Source organism: Bufo gargarizans, chromosome 1, assembly GCF_014858855.1.
Source record: "Bufo gargarizans isolate SCDJY-AF-19 chromosome 1, ASM1485885v1, whole genome shotgun sequence".
NCBI classification, from domain to species: Eukaryota; Metazoa; Chordata; class Amphibia; order Anura; family Bufonidae; genus Bufo; species Bufo gargarizans.
In genome coordinates, this window is record NC_058080.1 from 726,556,572 (window position 1) to 726,569,571 (window position 13,000).

The 13,000-nt window shown below is 39.5% G+C and overlaps 1 protein-coding gene across 1 annotated transcript in view; it reads right to left on the minus strand.

Annotated features, from left to right (window-relative positions):
- DCC (DCC netrin 1 receptor) overlaps window positions 1–13,000 on the minus strand; it is a 494,023-nt gene that overhangs the window by 168,339 nt on the left and 312,684 nt on the right. The window contains exons 9-10 of the mRNA XM_044283460.1: window positions 12,351–12,499; window positions 5,405–5,543 (exon numbers count right to left, since the gene is read on the minus strand). Of these exons, the coding sequence (XP_044139395.1) occupies window positions 5,405–5,543; window positions 12,351–12,499 (288 nt within the window). The remainder of the gene's footprint in view (window positions 1–5,404; window positions 5,544–12,350; window positions 12,500–13,000) is intronic.

A 13,000-nucleotide genomic window follows, 5' to 3' on the forward strand; every position in this document is an offset into this window, starting at 1 on the left:
TTTGCCTGTAATGAGTCTCATATGTTAGTTTCACCTTTTAAGTTGCATTACTGAAATAAATGAATTTTGCACAATATTCAAATTTTTCGAGTTTCACCTGTATATATAAAACTACATCTTTTATTATATACTATTTAAAACATGTTTGAATAAAACTATCAGGACGTAACAGGGGACATTTTTCAGTTTTATTTTACAGTTTTACTGATAATGGCAGCAGTGGGATCAGTGCTTTATATTATAGCACTGTGTTACTAATAAACGCAATTTTTTGTAAGTGAGCTGTGTGTTGTTATTGTTTTATCTCATCTCCTCCATATATTGACACCTTTTTATAATATATTTGCATGTTTGCACTATTTGATCTTGCAATGTGTAATATATTTTTTGCTACTAACAGCAGCAATACTATACTATGGAGGCGAGAGCGGTTAATGTGGTCCTACTGCGGTGATCACAGCTTTATATCCAATCACATGCACGCTACACTCTCTCGTCTTGATACACTGTGGCAGTTGATGTATCAATTCACATACATAGCTTGTCTCATCACACACAATTCGCTACACAAATATCGCACTGTCCCTGTGATCTCTCCCTGCCAATTATATATGTTGTCCCTCTTCTATTCCCTGCCTAAAACTCAGCAACAAACACTACCCCTCCCGACATGTGCGGCTTTGTCAGGTGAGCTGGGGTAATAGCGTGCCCTATTAAATAGCCTAACTCTCCTCCCTCTCCAGTCATTTCCTCCAATGTCAAGCCCCCACTGGTAATTGACAGGTATAACCAGTCAGCGAGACGGGCTGCGCATCATCAAGACACGCGCGCTCCATCTCCTCCCCCTGTCAATCAACTCCTTTCTGCGCACGTCCCCTCCCTTCTCACCACACCGGAGACACCGTCTATCGGTGGAAGGAGAGGGAGGTCGCGCATCACATGACCCAATACTAAATAACCCTTCCATTGCTGCACAACCTGCATTTATTGGATATTATACAATGGATGGCTATGTTATTATAACTGGTGTTGATTAAAACTATGGGGGCATGATTTTGACACAAACATATAGAGCATAAATGTAATTATTATAATAATGGGGGCATGAAAATTGAATAAATAATTATAAATAATAAATAATGAAAAAATAAACCCACATACCTAATATACTATAGTGATTAATAAAAGTAAAAAAAAAAAAAAGGGGAACAGTGATCTAATAATAAATATTACTGCTACAGTAGATTAATCAGTGATGTATAATATATATAATATAATTATAATAATAATTCATAATACATCAAAATAACATATAATTATGAAGATACATGATTCTAGAAATATACATTCAATATCAAATAATCCATATATTAATCATTGATCTTATAACCCCTAATTTATTACTATCTATGTTTATGTAAAAATACTAATACATCTCAGTGTGGAGGACCGGGAGATATCACAGGAGATTTTGATATTCCATTTTATGGGCTAAATACACAAAAGATTCAATTCTATATTTGTTAATATATAAATTCCATATTCCATACATAGAAGGTAGATCAGATGAAGGCGGTGTATGAAAAGCCCTCATTCAGGCCTTTTGGACTCAAAGATTGTAACCTATATACCCACCTCGCCTCCTCCTGAAGTCGTTTTTGGTCCAAATTACCACTTCTGGGGCATAATTTAAGTTTTTTAAAAGACCCCAGAATTTTAGAACATCCAGATTATTGTTGTGTACATATGAAGTATACAGGGAAGTATACTTTTTTGTATTTATCGCACTGATACATCCAGAAATCCTTCTCCTTAATTCCTGCACCGTTTTGCCCACATATAATTTCGGGCAGGTGCAGGATGCGACATATATTTTGCCACTGCTTCGGCAGTTAAAAAAGTCCCTGATGACATATTCACGTCCATCCACTGGATTTCTGAATTTCTTAATCTTGGGTAAGTATTTACAGAAAGTACAGTTTCCACACGGGAATGAACCCGTTACTTTTGGTTTCAACCATAATCCATTGTCCATCTGTGATCGAGGGAGGAAGCTGTGAACTAATTGGCCCCTAAAGTTTTGTCCCCTTCTATATGTCACACTTGGATAAGAGGGAAGGACTTTGTGAGAATATTGATTATTTGTTGATGACAACCGTCATACGTCCCAATACATCTGATTGTCTTGGTCTCATGTGGAGGATCATCTCTATTTTTCTCTCTTTTTTGACTTTTTGCTCGAGTAAATGCCCTCTTCAGAGATTTTCGTTGGAGTCCCCTAGCCCTGAAGCATTTGTACAATTCATCTGCTTCTTTTTTGAAGGCCTCCTCCGTAGTGCAGTTTCTTCTGGCTCTTAGATATTCCATTCTTTAATGCTGTTGGATGCCAGCTAGACCAATGGAGGAAGCTGTTTGTAGAAGTAGGCTTGCGGAATATATCCGTCAGAATGCGTCCGTCCCTATCCTTGCAAATTTTTAAATCCAAGAAACAAATCTCACTTGGATGGATCTCAAAGGTGAAATGCATCCCAATCCTGTTGTCATTTAGTTAGTTTACTAACTCAAGAAAGACTTGTTTCTCTCCTTCCCAAAACAGCAGGACATCATCAATAAATCTGCCCCAAAATAAAATGTGATTTGTGAATGGTGAGTGTATTTAGCCCATAAAATGGAATAGCAAAATCTCCTGTGATATCCCCCCAGTCCTCCACACTGAGATGTATTAGTATTTTTACTCAAACATAGATAGTAATAAGTTAGGGGTTATATGATCGATGATTAATATATGGATTATTTGATATTGAATGTATATTATAGAATCATGTATCTTCATAATTATATAAGTTATTTTGATGCATTATGAATTATACATCACTGATTAATCTACTGTAGCAGTAATATTTAATATTTTACTTTTATTAATCACTATTGTATATTAGGTATGTGGGTTTATTTTTTCATTATTTATTATTTATAATTATTTAATACATTTTCATGCCCCCCATTATTATAATAATTACATTTATGCTCTATGTTTGTGTCAAAATCATGCCCCCATAGTTTTAATCAACACCAGTTATAATAACATAGCCATCCATTGTATAATATCCAATATATGCAGGTTGTGCAGCAATGGAAGGGTTATTTAGTATTGGATCATGTGATGCGCGACCTCCCTCTCCTTCCACCGATAGACGGTGTCTCCAGTGTGGTGAGATGGGAGGGGACGTGCGCAGAAAGGAGTTGATTGACAGGGGAAGGAGATGGAGCGCGCGTGTCTTGATGACGCGCAGCCAGTCTCGCTGACTGGTTATACCTGTCAATTACCAGTGGGGGCTTGACATTGGAGGAAATGACTGGAGAGGGAGGAGAGTTAGGCTATTAATAGGGCACTTTCTGGCACGTGAACGCTATTACCCCAACTCCCCTGACGAAGCCGCTGTTGGGAGGGTTAGTGTTTGTTGCTGAGTATGTGAATTGATACATCAATTGCCAAAGTGTATCAAGACGAGAGAGTGTAGTGTGCATGTGATTGGATATAAAGCGGTGATCACTGCAGTAGGACCATATTATCCGCTCTCGCCTCTATAGTATAGTATTGCTGCTGTTAGTAGCAAAAAATATATATTACACATTGCAAGATCAAATAGTGCAAACAAGCAAATATATTATAAAAAGGTGTCAATATATGGAGGAGATGAGATAAAACAATAACAACACACAACTCACTTAAAAAAATAGTGTTTATTAGTAACACAGTGCTATAATACAAAGTATATATATATATATATATATATATATATATAAAAGTTAGGACCCCGAAAGGGATTTTTCTGTTATTTGACTGTGGCAGGTGCAGCACTATAAAGTGCCTTTTGCGCCGTAGAATTTGAAGAATTTTCATATCTCTGACTTTTAGTCTAACCAGACTGTCTATTACTCTGTAATTCCTCTAGCGTCGTTCTACGGAAACAGTAGGTTTAAAGAGCACACCAAATGCTTTAAATAACTTCTTTATTAACTTCAACTTTTCTTTATATATAACACTGCCGCCTCCGCAGCAGATAGTCCATGTACAAAACACGTGTTGAAAAGATATCACAAAATGGCGGTATGCATAAAATGGTGGTTTAACTGTCCAATCTTGTCATTCAACATAAAATGGTGGATATATTTCTCTCTTCTGTATCTGTACTCTCACTTTAAGTTATTTAAAGGGAGTCTGTCACCACAATTTGCCCTTATAGACCGCTTACATAGCACTGTAGCTTAACTATAGATCAGTCAAATGGTACCTTTGTCTTTTTGTTTGGATGTTCACCAGGGGCAAAAACTGAGTTTTATTCATATGTAAATGAGAGCTTGCAAGTGCCCAGGGGCGGCATTCGGGCTGTAAGTGCCCAGGCCGCTCTTCCTCCCCAGCCTGTTGCTTGGCCCGCCCTCTATGCCTCTTACTTCATCCAGTGTACTGGCTGATATCCCGCTGGCGCATGCACACTGTGATGACCATTGTGGGCAGCAGCATCATTCCATACATTGCGCATGCGCGGGCGGGATATCGGCCAACTTTGTGTTTCCTCACAGGTAAAGAAACGCCCACCTGCTGCAAGATTGAAAAGAGCAGATATTTTGCCAAGCTTTGAAAATATCCTGCCGAGCAAGGGCAGAAGCTCTGCTTTAGCTTTGGAGCAGGGACTGCGCAGGCAACACTACCTGGAAGCTCTGCCCTTGCTTGACTAATTGGAACAGTGGCACAGGCAGGAAATTGTCAGGGAAGGGCTAAATGTTTGGCCTTTTCAATCCTGCAGCAGATTGGCACTTCTTCTCCTGCAGAGACAGTCCCCCATAGTTGAATCAGTCATGTTAATGAGACAAATCGATTCGCTCATCTCTAGTTTTAAGACTTTCCGAATGCATTGCATAAAAGTTCAAGGAAGTGCCATTTGGCGCCTCCATTTAGATGTTCAAGGAACTTTACATCACCATCTGGTGTCTGCATATAGAAGTTCAAGGAACTTTACATAACCACCTGATCTCTGCTTATGAAAGTTCAAGGAACATTGCCACACGGTGTCTATATATGGAACATCAAGGAACTTTACAACACCACGTGGTGTCTGCATATTAAAGTTTCAGGAATTTTACATTGCCACCTGGTGTCTGCATATGGAAGTTCAAGAAATATCATCACCTGGTGTCTGCATATGGAAGTTGAAGACATTTTATATCAAGATTCACCATCTTTTTTCTGCATATGGAAGTTTAAGGAATTTTACATCACCACCTGATGTCTGCATATGGAAGTTCATAACCCTTAGAATAATTTACAGCCAACTAGTGCATTATTAAGAATAGCCAAAGTAATATTTAAATTCTTGGCCACTTGTACAGACATATATCTTACCATCAGACAGAGTTGTAACTGAGTGTTCCTCTGTAGAGACACCTGGACCATAGCGATTGTATGCTAAGACTCTTATGTTGTATTCTGTAAACTTCCGAAGACCTTCCAATCTGTAGGACAACCCGTCAACTTCAATATTCTATGAAATGAGAAGAGAAAAATTAAACCCTACTTATTTTATTTTGAATAATACTTATAATTACTTTAGGTTTAATGAAGATAATCATAGTCCATAAGGCCTATAAAAGTATATCAACATAATAGAGGGGCTTCCTATCCCATTCCACTATGTAAGGGAAGCTCATGTCCTGTTGGACCCTGTGTGTCCAAGTCATACAGTGGAATCCATCATAAATGTATAGCCAGATATGGCTATTACTGCCAGTAACAGTTAAATTGAGAGAGCTAGAGATCCCAGACCCATGATGAACTCTGCTTTTTTAAGGGGTTGTCTTCATGAGCCATCCCCTTTAATGCCCTCAAAATATGTAATTTCTATTGCAAAATACAACACTAAATATTTAAACTACTAAGTATCACTCAAAAGTGTCATGAGGCACACAATAATGAAGGTCTTTCTCCTGGTTTCTGAAAAACATGTTTTCCCACAGCATTCCAAGTGGCAAGGCATGGTATTGCAGCTTTAGAAGACCTATCCCTGTGCATAATCGAAATAATGTGGCAGAATTACGATACAATAAAAGGCAATTTGATGCCTGCACTTCACATTAACCAAGCAAAACCAATAATTGACGCTGAGACCTATAAAGGAAGGTTAAACAAATTAATATATTGGATGAATTTTCTTCCGTTCTTTGGCAACATTGTAACTGGTAATGTTTTACATGGGTCTTGATACAGTGATGGATGACATATAGACATTTTCAGGTTTAGCCTGTCAAACTTAATAGCGGAAATGATTTGGGGAGTTCCTGGGAAAGGCTGAGCTGCCTCTTGAGTGATCTCTATGTAGCATGGCTCAGTATTTAATTATACCACAGAACATTTATGCCTTTGGCTTTATTAAATCCTGTTACACTCCACAGTAATTATATTTTCCACTGGTGAAATCTCCATCAAAAACAGAACCCAATATTTTAGTCACATCCATTTTCGTCGCTCTCCTGACTCCTGATTTTGATATTAAGCGACTTTGATTTATGACTCTGCAGATGAAAGTTTAGATGGTTAAGACGACTTCGCAGAATATCAAAATGGATAGTTTAGACCAGAGAGTAAAAATATTTTTTAAAATGTAGAAATCACTTCTGTCTCTGATTTCTTAATAGACCCGGACCCTGTGTCACCGCACCTTTAATGTGGCCAATAAAAGTTTGAATGGCGTATAAAGATGGGGTCTCTGACCTTACTGAGAAAGGAAAATGGACGTGGCAATAAAATTAGGCTCTTTTATAGTGAATCTATTCAAATTTTATAGCCTCTGTCTTTCGGTTTAATTAAAATGATTCCACTAAACGTCCTTTTTGAACAGAGAAAAGGATCATTTCTGACTTTAAGGTAGACCTGAGGTAGGACATTGCTAGGATCATTAAAGAAGCACTCCAAGTCTTTTTTTTTTTCTATTTTAAATAAGAATTACTTCCACTCCATATTTCCAATGCCTGGTTTCTGATATGTTTATTCTCGGGTCCATCTTGTCTGCTTCTTCTCCTTCCTGGGGAGAGGTGAAAGTGTCTCCCAAGGCTAAACCTCAGTCATGCTAGGAAAAGAAAACTACATTTCTCAAATTGCTCTATGGTCTGTAATGCTGATGGGAGTGGAGTTAAAGCAGTACTAGCCAAAGAGAAGGGGAGGTGTGGAGGACATCTTACTATAGTTCTCTGGAAGTCAGGGCACAAGAAGAGAATGACCTCTGGAGAACACAGTGACTACTAAAGCCGGTGGATAGTCAGAGTAGGGGGTCATGTAATGTGATGGCCAGATATAGAAGGCAGGAAAAGTAATAGAAGAAAGGAAGAACAGAAGCACTTTGAGTTTTGACATCACATCACATGCTCCAAAAAGAAAAACCCAGCATGCTTCTTTAAAACTTGCCATTTCCCCATGTGATGTTTCAAAGCTAGTAAAAAGTCAGACTTTGGCTTACACAGAGGCATTTCCAAAAGGTGGCACTATCTCGGTAAGATTGCATATTATTTTCCCATGGACAGTTGTCACTAAGTCTCCACCCACAGGTGGTCTCCTTAAAGCCAGTACCCCAATTTTGTGTAAATATTATTACTATTATTTGGTCTACACTATAATTTGGGCAGTGTAATTTAAATATGCAGCAAATGGCACTGTTCTGTAGAGCCATGGGGTCCTTGAGGAGATAGGCACCACCACTGGAAAAAATTCTGATGCCCCATTGGCATACCTATGTCTTGATGCTTTCACTTGAAATATATAGTCTTGAAAAGATCAGAAGATCCAAAGAAAATCAACTTAGTTTATAACATATGCTTGCATTAAAAATGGGTGTGACAAGGGTGCTGCCTAAAATTAGGGTAAGGCCACCGGGTCAGGTTTCCTGACGCAGTTTTGGAAGCCAAATCCAAACCCAAAGTTCTAAGGACAGATATAACTTTTTTGAATTCAGTAATGGTTTAAGCATTCATCAGGAAGCCTGACTATGTGACCCTCAAAAGGTCAGAGCAACAAATTAAAAGAAAGGCAATGACTATAGATTACTAAAAACAATTTGAGGTTAGTTATTAATTCAAAGTAGTAGGTAGTACCTTTTTGTAGAGGAAAGGTGACCCCCATCATCAATATAGGAAAAGATTCTTCACAGTTAGAGCAGTCAATCTGTATCTTATATTTTAAACTGTAAGTAAGAGGTCACTAACTTTCACAAAAGTTTTGATATGTCATAGAGACATGTCAACAGTTGTGATCGGTGGGGTTTTGAGTGCCGAGATCCCTACCAATCCCAAGAATGGGGGGAGAGATGCAAGAGCATATAGTACTCTATCCTCACTGCTGAGGATGGAATCAAGAAGAGTCTATAAACTTCTTTAAAGCCAACCTAGTGCAGCCAGGAGTAAGAGCATGATATGCACATGCTTCTAGGGATCTGTGGGAGTCTTTGCACTCAGACCCCTGCAAATCAAAACTTCTGTCTCTATGACATATCAAAAGGTTTGCAAAAAGTTAGTGACCCTATAAGCTACAATTAAGATGAGGGAATTGAATTAAAACAGGAAAATGATGGGGTTGGACCAGTTTTAGACCCAAGAAGTAACAATGGCTATAAACACCCTAGAACGGTTGAACTTAAAGTGATCCTCTGGCTCAACACAAAAAAAGTTCACATTAACTGGGGAATGATTAGAACATTTACATGGTGACTTCTTTTTCACCTTTCTGCTGCAGATCCACTAATTCCTGAGCTCTTCTTCTGTCATTCAAGATGGGTGCACCACTTCTCAGACTACCTGAGCATACTGCGGTCTCAGATTGGCCAGAACTGCACGCAAGAGCAAGTCTGGACAAACAAGGAGTGTCTTGGGCTACCGATGCCCAGTATACATCATGTAGACTTAGTGGGGCCATCCTGGATAAAAGAAGAGGAGCCAGGGAGTCTTCAGTTCTGGAGCAGAAAAGAAAAAAGGTCCCCATGTACATGTTCTGTTCATACACCAGTAAGGCCAGGTTCACATTACTGTTAGGCCTCATGCACACGACCGTTGTGTGCATCCGTGTCCGTTGTTCCGTTTTCCGTGATTTTCTGCGGACCCATTGACTTTCAATGGGTCCATTTAAAACTCGGAAAATGCACTGTACTGTATTAATTTCATTGGTGGCCAGTGCGGCCTTAGCAATATTAGAAGCATTATACTTACATGCTGCGCTGTCTGTGACTGGCTGGGCGCTCCTCCTACTGGTAAGTGACAGATCTGTGCTTTAAGCAATGCGCCGCACAGACCTGTCACTTACCAGTAGGAGGAGCGCCCGGCTGGTCACAGACAGCGCAGCAGGTAAGTATAATGCTTCTAATATTGCTAAGTAACCATGGCAGCCAGGACTGCAGTAGCATTCTGGTTGCCATGGTTACTGATCGGAGCCCCAGCGATTTAACTGGGTCTCCGATCGGAACTCTCCGCTGCCACCAATGATGGGGGGGGGGGGAGAGGGGAGGCCGCACTGGCCACCAATGAAATTAATACAGTAGAGGGAGGGGGGGGCAGGGGAGGGAGGAGATCGGATGCTGCCAGGCAGCAGGGGGCAGTCATGTACACAGTTCTTAGTATATTCTAACTTGAAGCGTCCCCATCACCATGGGAACGCCTCTGTGTTAGAATATACTGTCGGATCTGAGTTTTCATGATGTAACTCAAATCTGATGGTATATTCTAACATAGAGGCGTTCCTGACTTTACATTGAAAGTCAATGAGGGACGGATCCGTTTGCAATTGCACCATATTGTTTCAACGTCAAACGGATCCGTCTCCATTGACTTGCATTGTAAGTCAGGCGGACACCAAAACTTTCCTTCATGTCTGGTGATCCTCCAAAAATCACGGAAGACACACGGAAGAAAAAAACTGACACGGATCACGGAACAATGGAACCCCGTTTTGCGGACTGTGAAAGAATACTGTCGTGTGCATGAGGCCTAAGTGTTATTTTCTTCTGATCCGTCAAAAGATCTGAGATCTGTTATTTTTGGGAGAAAATGTTCTTCTCACAGGACTTCTTTTCCTTTGTAAAATAATGGATCTCAAATGAAACTTACAAAAATTTGCCTAATGGATGCTCAAAATAAAGGAAAAGTTTAAGAACAGAAAACTAAACAGTGATGTGAACATGCCCTTAATATGATTTTTTTCTTGAACAATAGGGTAAGCGTTACTGGACGAATGTATGTCTCAAGCATGTAGCAAATGCTCCACTGGACAAATTTAAATTTCTGCATGATTTATAGTAAACATGATCTTCAGATACTTCATCATCACAGAACGTGAACATTATCGCCTGTTCTACCTCATTTCATCAATGATGTTCACACATGTTTTATAAGCACGTGCAGCATCGTGTAAGTTCATTTCCCTCTGATGACTTTTTTATGTCCTTCTAGAGAAGTGACCTCCAGATCTGCACTTAATTACTTTAGATTCAGTCCGACTAATGATCTAAGAAGCGACCATCCTGCAGTAATCGCTCTGGGCACGATGATTGCGGAGCCTAATATCTTGTACTCCCTCAATGACTTGTTATACATACAGTACATAGTATTAAACAGCTTTATGGGAGATTATTTTGCAATCACCGTCACAGTCTTCTAATCGATATTTGGGGGGAATAAAATGGGGTATGACGAAGACATCCCAGAAAATGTAATAGTAAGACATGCTAAAATATGTAAATCATAAGAGCTCTTAATTAAGATGCTACATGAGGAACAATGGTAGATTTTAATTTTATATATCTGACAAGTCAATATACAAGAAAAAAATATATATAAAAAAAATAAAGATAATTTTTGAACTCAAGAATCAATAGAGATTTATTACAATTTTGCAATGATTCACTTTAATTCACTTCATGGGCACCAGTCTAACTACTGTATTATGACATCTATAAAAGAGCTGGATTTAAAGAGTACCTGTCAGCAGGACAAACCCTATAAAAGTGAATAGAGATGAGCGAAGTTTTGAAAAATTCCATTCGGCAGCTTCCACAAGAAATTTGTTCCGTTCCAAATTAATTTGTCATCAATTGCTATAAATCAGGCATAGCCAGACCACTCTGCCTTTGGGTATGGCCACACTGAGCGCCCGTGCTGTGGTGAAGAACCACACAGCCAATTAGCTTGCAGTTGGCTTTCATTAAATAATGAAGACCGCACTGTATAGTCCTTCTTCATTGTTAATGGCCGCGCGGCACCTTTAACACACCTTTAAGCAGGGACTGTACCCACTTCCCCAACCCCAGCGCTCTCCTGCCCTGCAGGTAGGAGCCCTTTTTCTGCCATCTGCTTTTCCTCCTTTTCCACATCATCTAATATTGGTGAGAAAATGTCATCAGGAACATCCAGCTCCTTCTCTCTCTGCATCTTGCTGACTTTTCTAGGACATGGAGACTTTGAAGGATTAAATGGAAGAAGTAAAGCCAGAAAAAGATGAGGATGGTCATCATTAAGACCTGGTCTCCCTAAGGGGTGCAGACTCGATGGTATTAGTTGGCATGCTGGCAGTGGAATAGTGAAGGCTTCCATCTTATTGGTATTGAATTACATATCTTAGTTTACAGCTGATGTAGGAATAAGTAAATAAAGGAATAAATAAAACTTATGCAGAATAAATCTCCTTGCACTGTCCCTGCAGTCTCCCTGTACTCTCCCTGTACTCTCCCTGCACACTTCCTCAACAAAATTCTTCTATTAATCATCATTTTCAGCAACAGTGTACCTAGCACATGAGCACTAGCCATTTCTCTCCCTAAGCTCATCTCACCAGACAATCGCAGAGAATGCACAGGGTGGGGGTTTTATAGGGCTGTGACATCACAGGTGGATGGCTATTTGCAGACTGGCTGGCTGCATGGCAGTATGGGTGATCTTGCATTCCCAGGCTTGTCTCTTCTACAAAGTTTCGCTTTGTAAAACATACAGACTCCGTTTTGCAAAAAACGAATTAATTACCACGAAGCACAAGGAAATTTAGATTCGTTGCACATTAAAGTTTTCCTAAACTTCGGACAAAATTCCGCTTTGACTGCTTCGCTTCGCTCAACACTACAAGTGGGCATACTGTCTGGTAGGGTTGATCTTGCTGATTAAAATAATACCTGCCTTGTGAAAATCAGACTTTTATTCTTTGCTCAAAGGACAGTGTCCATGCACTGAGAAGTATGGCCAACACTGGAAAGTTTGAAGAACTTAAATACATTATTTGGTTGTATGTTGAATTGGATTCCCTGAAATATTTCCCGATCACTCACCTGTTCTCTCCCTGAAATAGTCTCTGTACACAGTACTCTGTAGCCCTGGACAGGACCATTTGCATAGGCAGGGGGTTCCCATGAAATCAAAATCGAGGTAGGTGAAGTTGAGATCACTTGTAGATTTTCGACTGGTCCCGGAACTTGCACTGGAAATAAAATACACAAATTCTATTAAATTGAAATTTTCGTTAAATCCTAGAAATTCAATTTTACATTTGAACATTATTTCACTGGAGATATATGAGACAGGAAAGTAAACAGTGCAAAAAAGTTCAGATTTCCTATAGGGCTCCTGGTCCTTTTCCTTCATGGCTTGTTGCAATGCTGAAATCGGTTATTAAAGGGGTTGTCCAGTTTTCAGAAATTTGTTTACAAGAAGGCAATGTTATAAAATTAAAAAATATCCAGTACTCATCTATATTAACCCCTCCCCCCTGATCCTGCAGAGATGATGCCACATGTATCATTCATATGTTATCATCACTTAGACCAGTGATTGGCTGCAATGATCATATGATATGTATGTGACTTCTTGTAGGTCTGATGGGGACCACCAGAGCAACGGGCGGATTTAATGGGTGAGTACTGGTTCTTTTTATCTTCTGTATATTCTATCACCTGCTTCTAGTTAAGTTTATACAATCCCA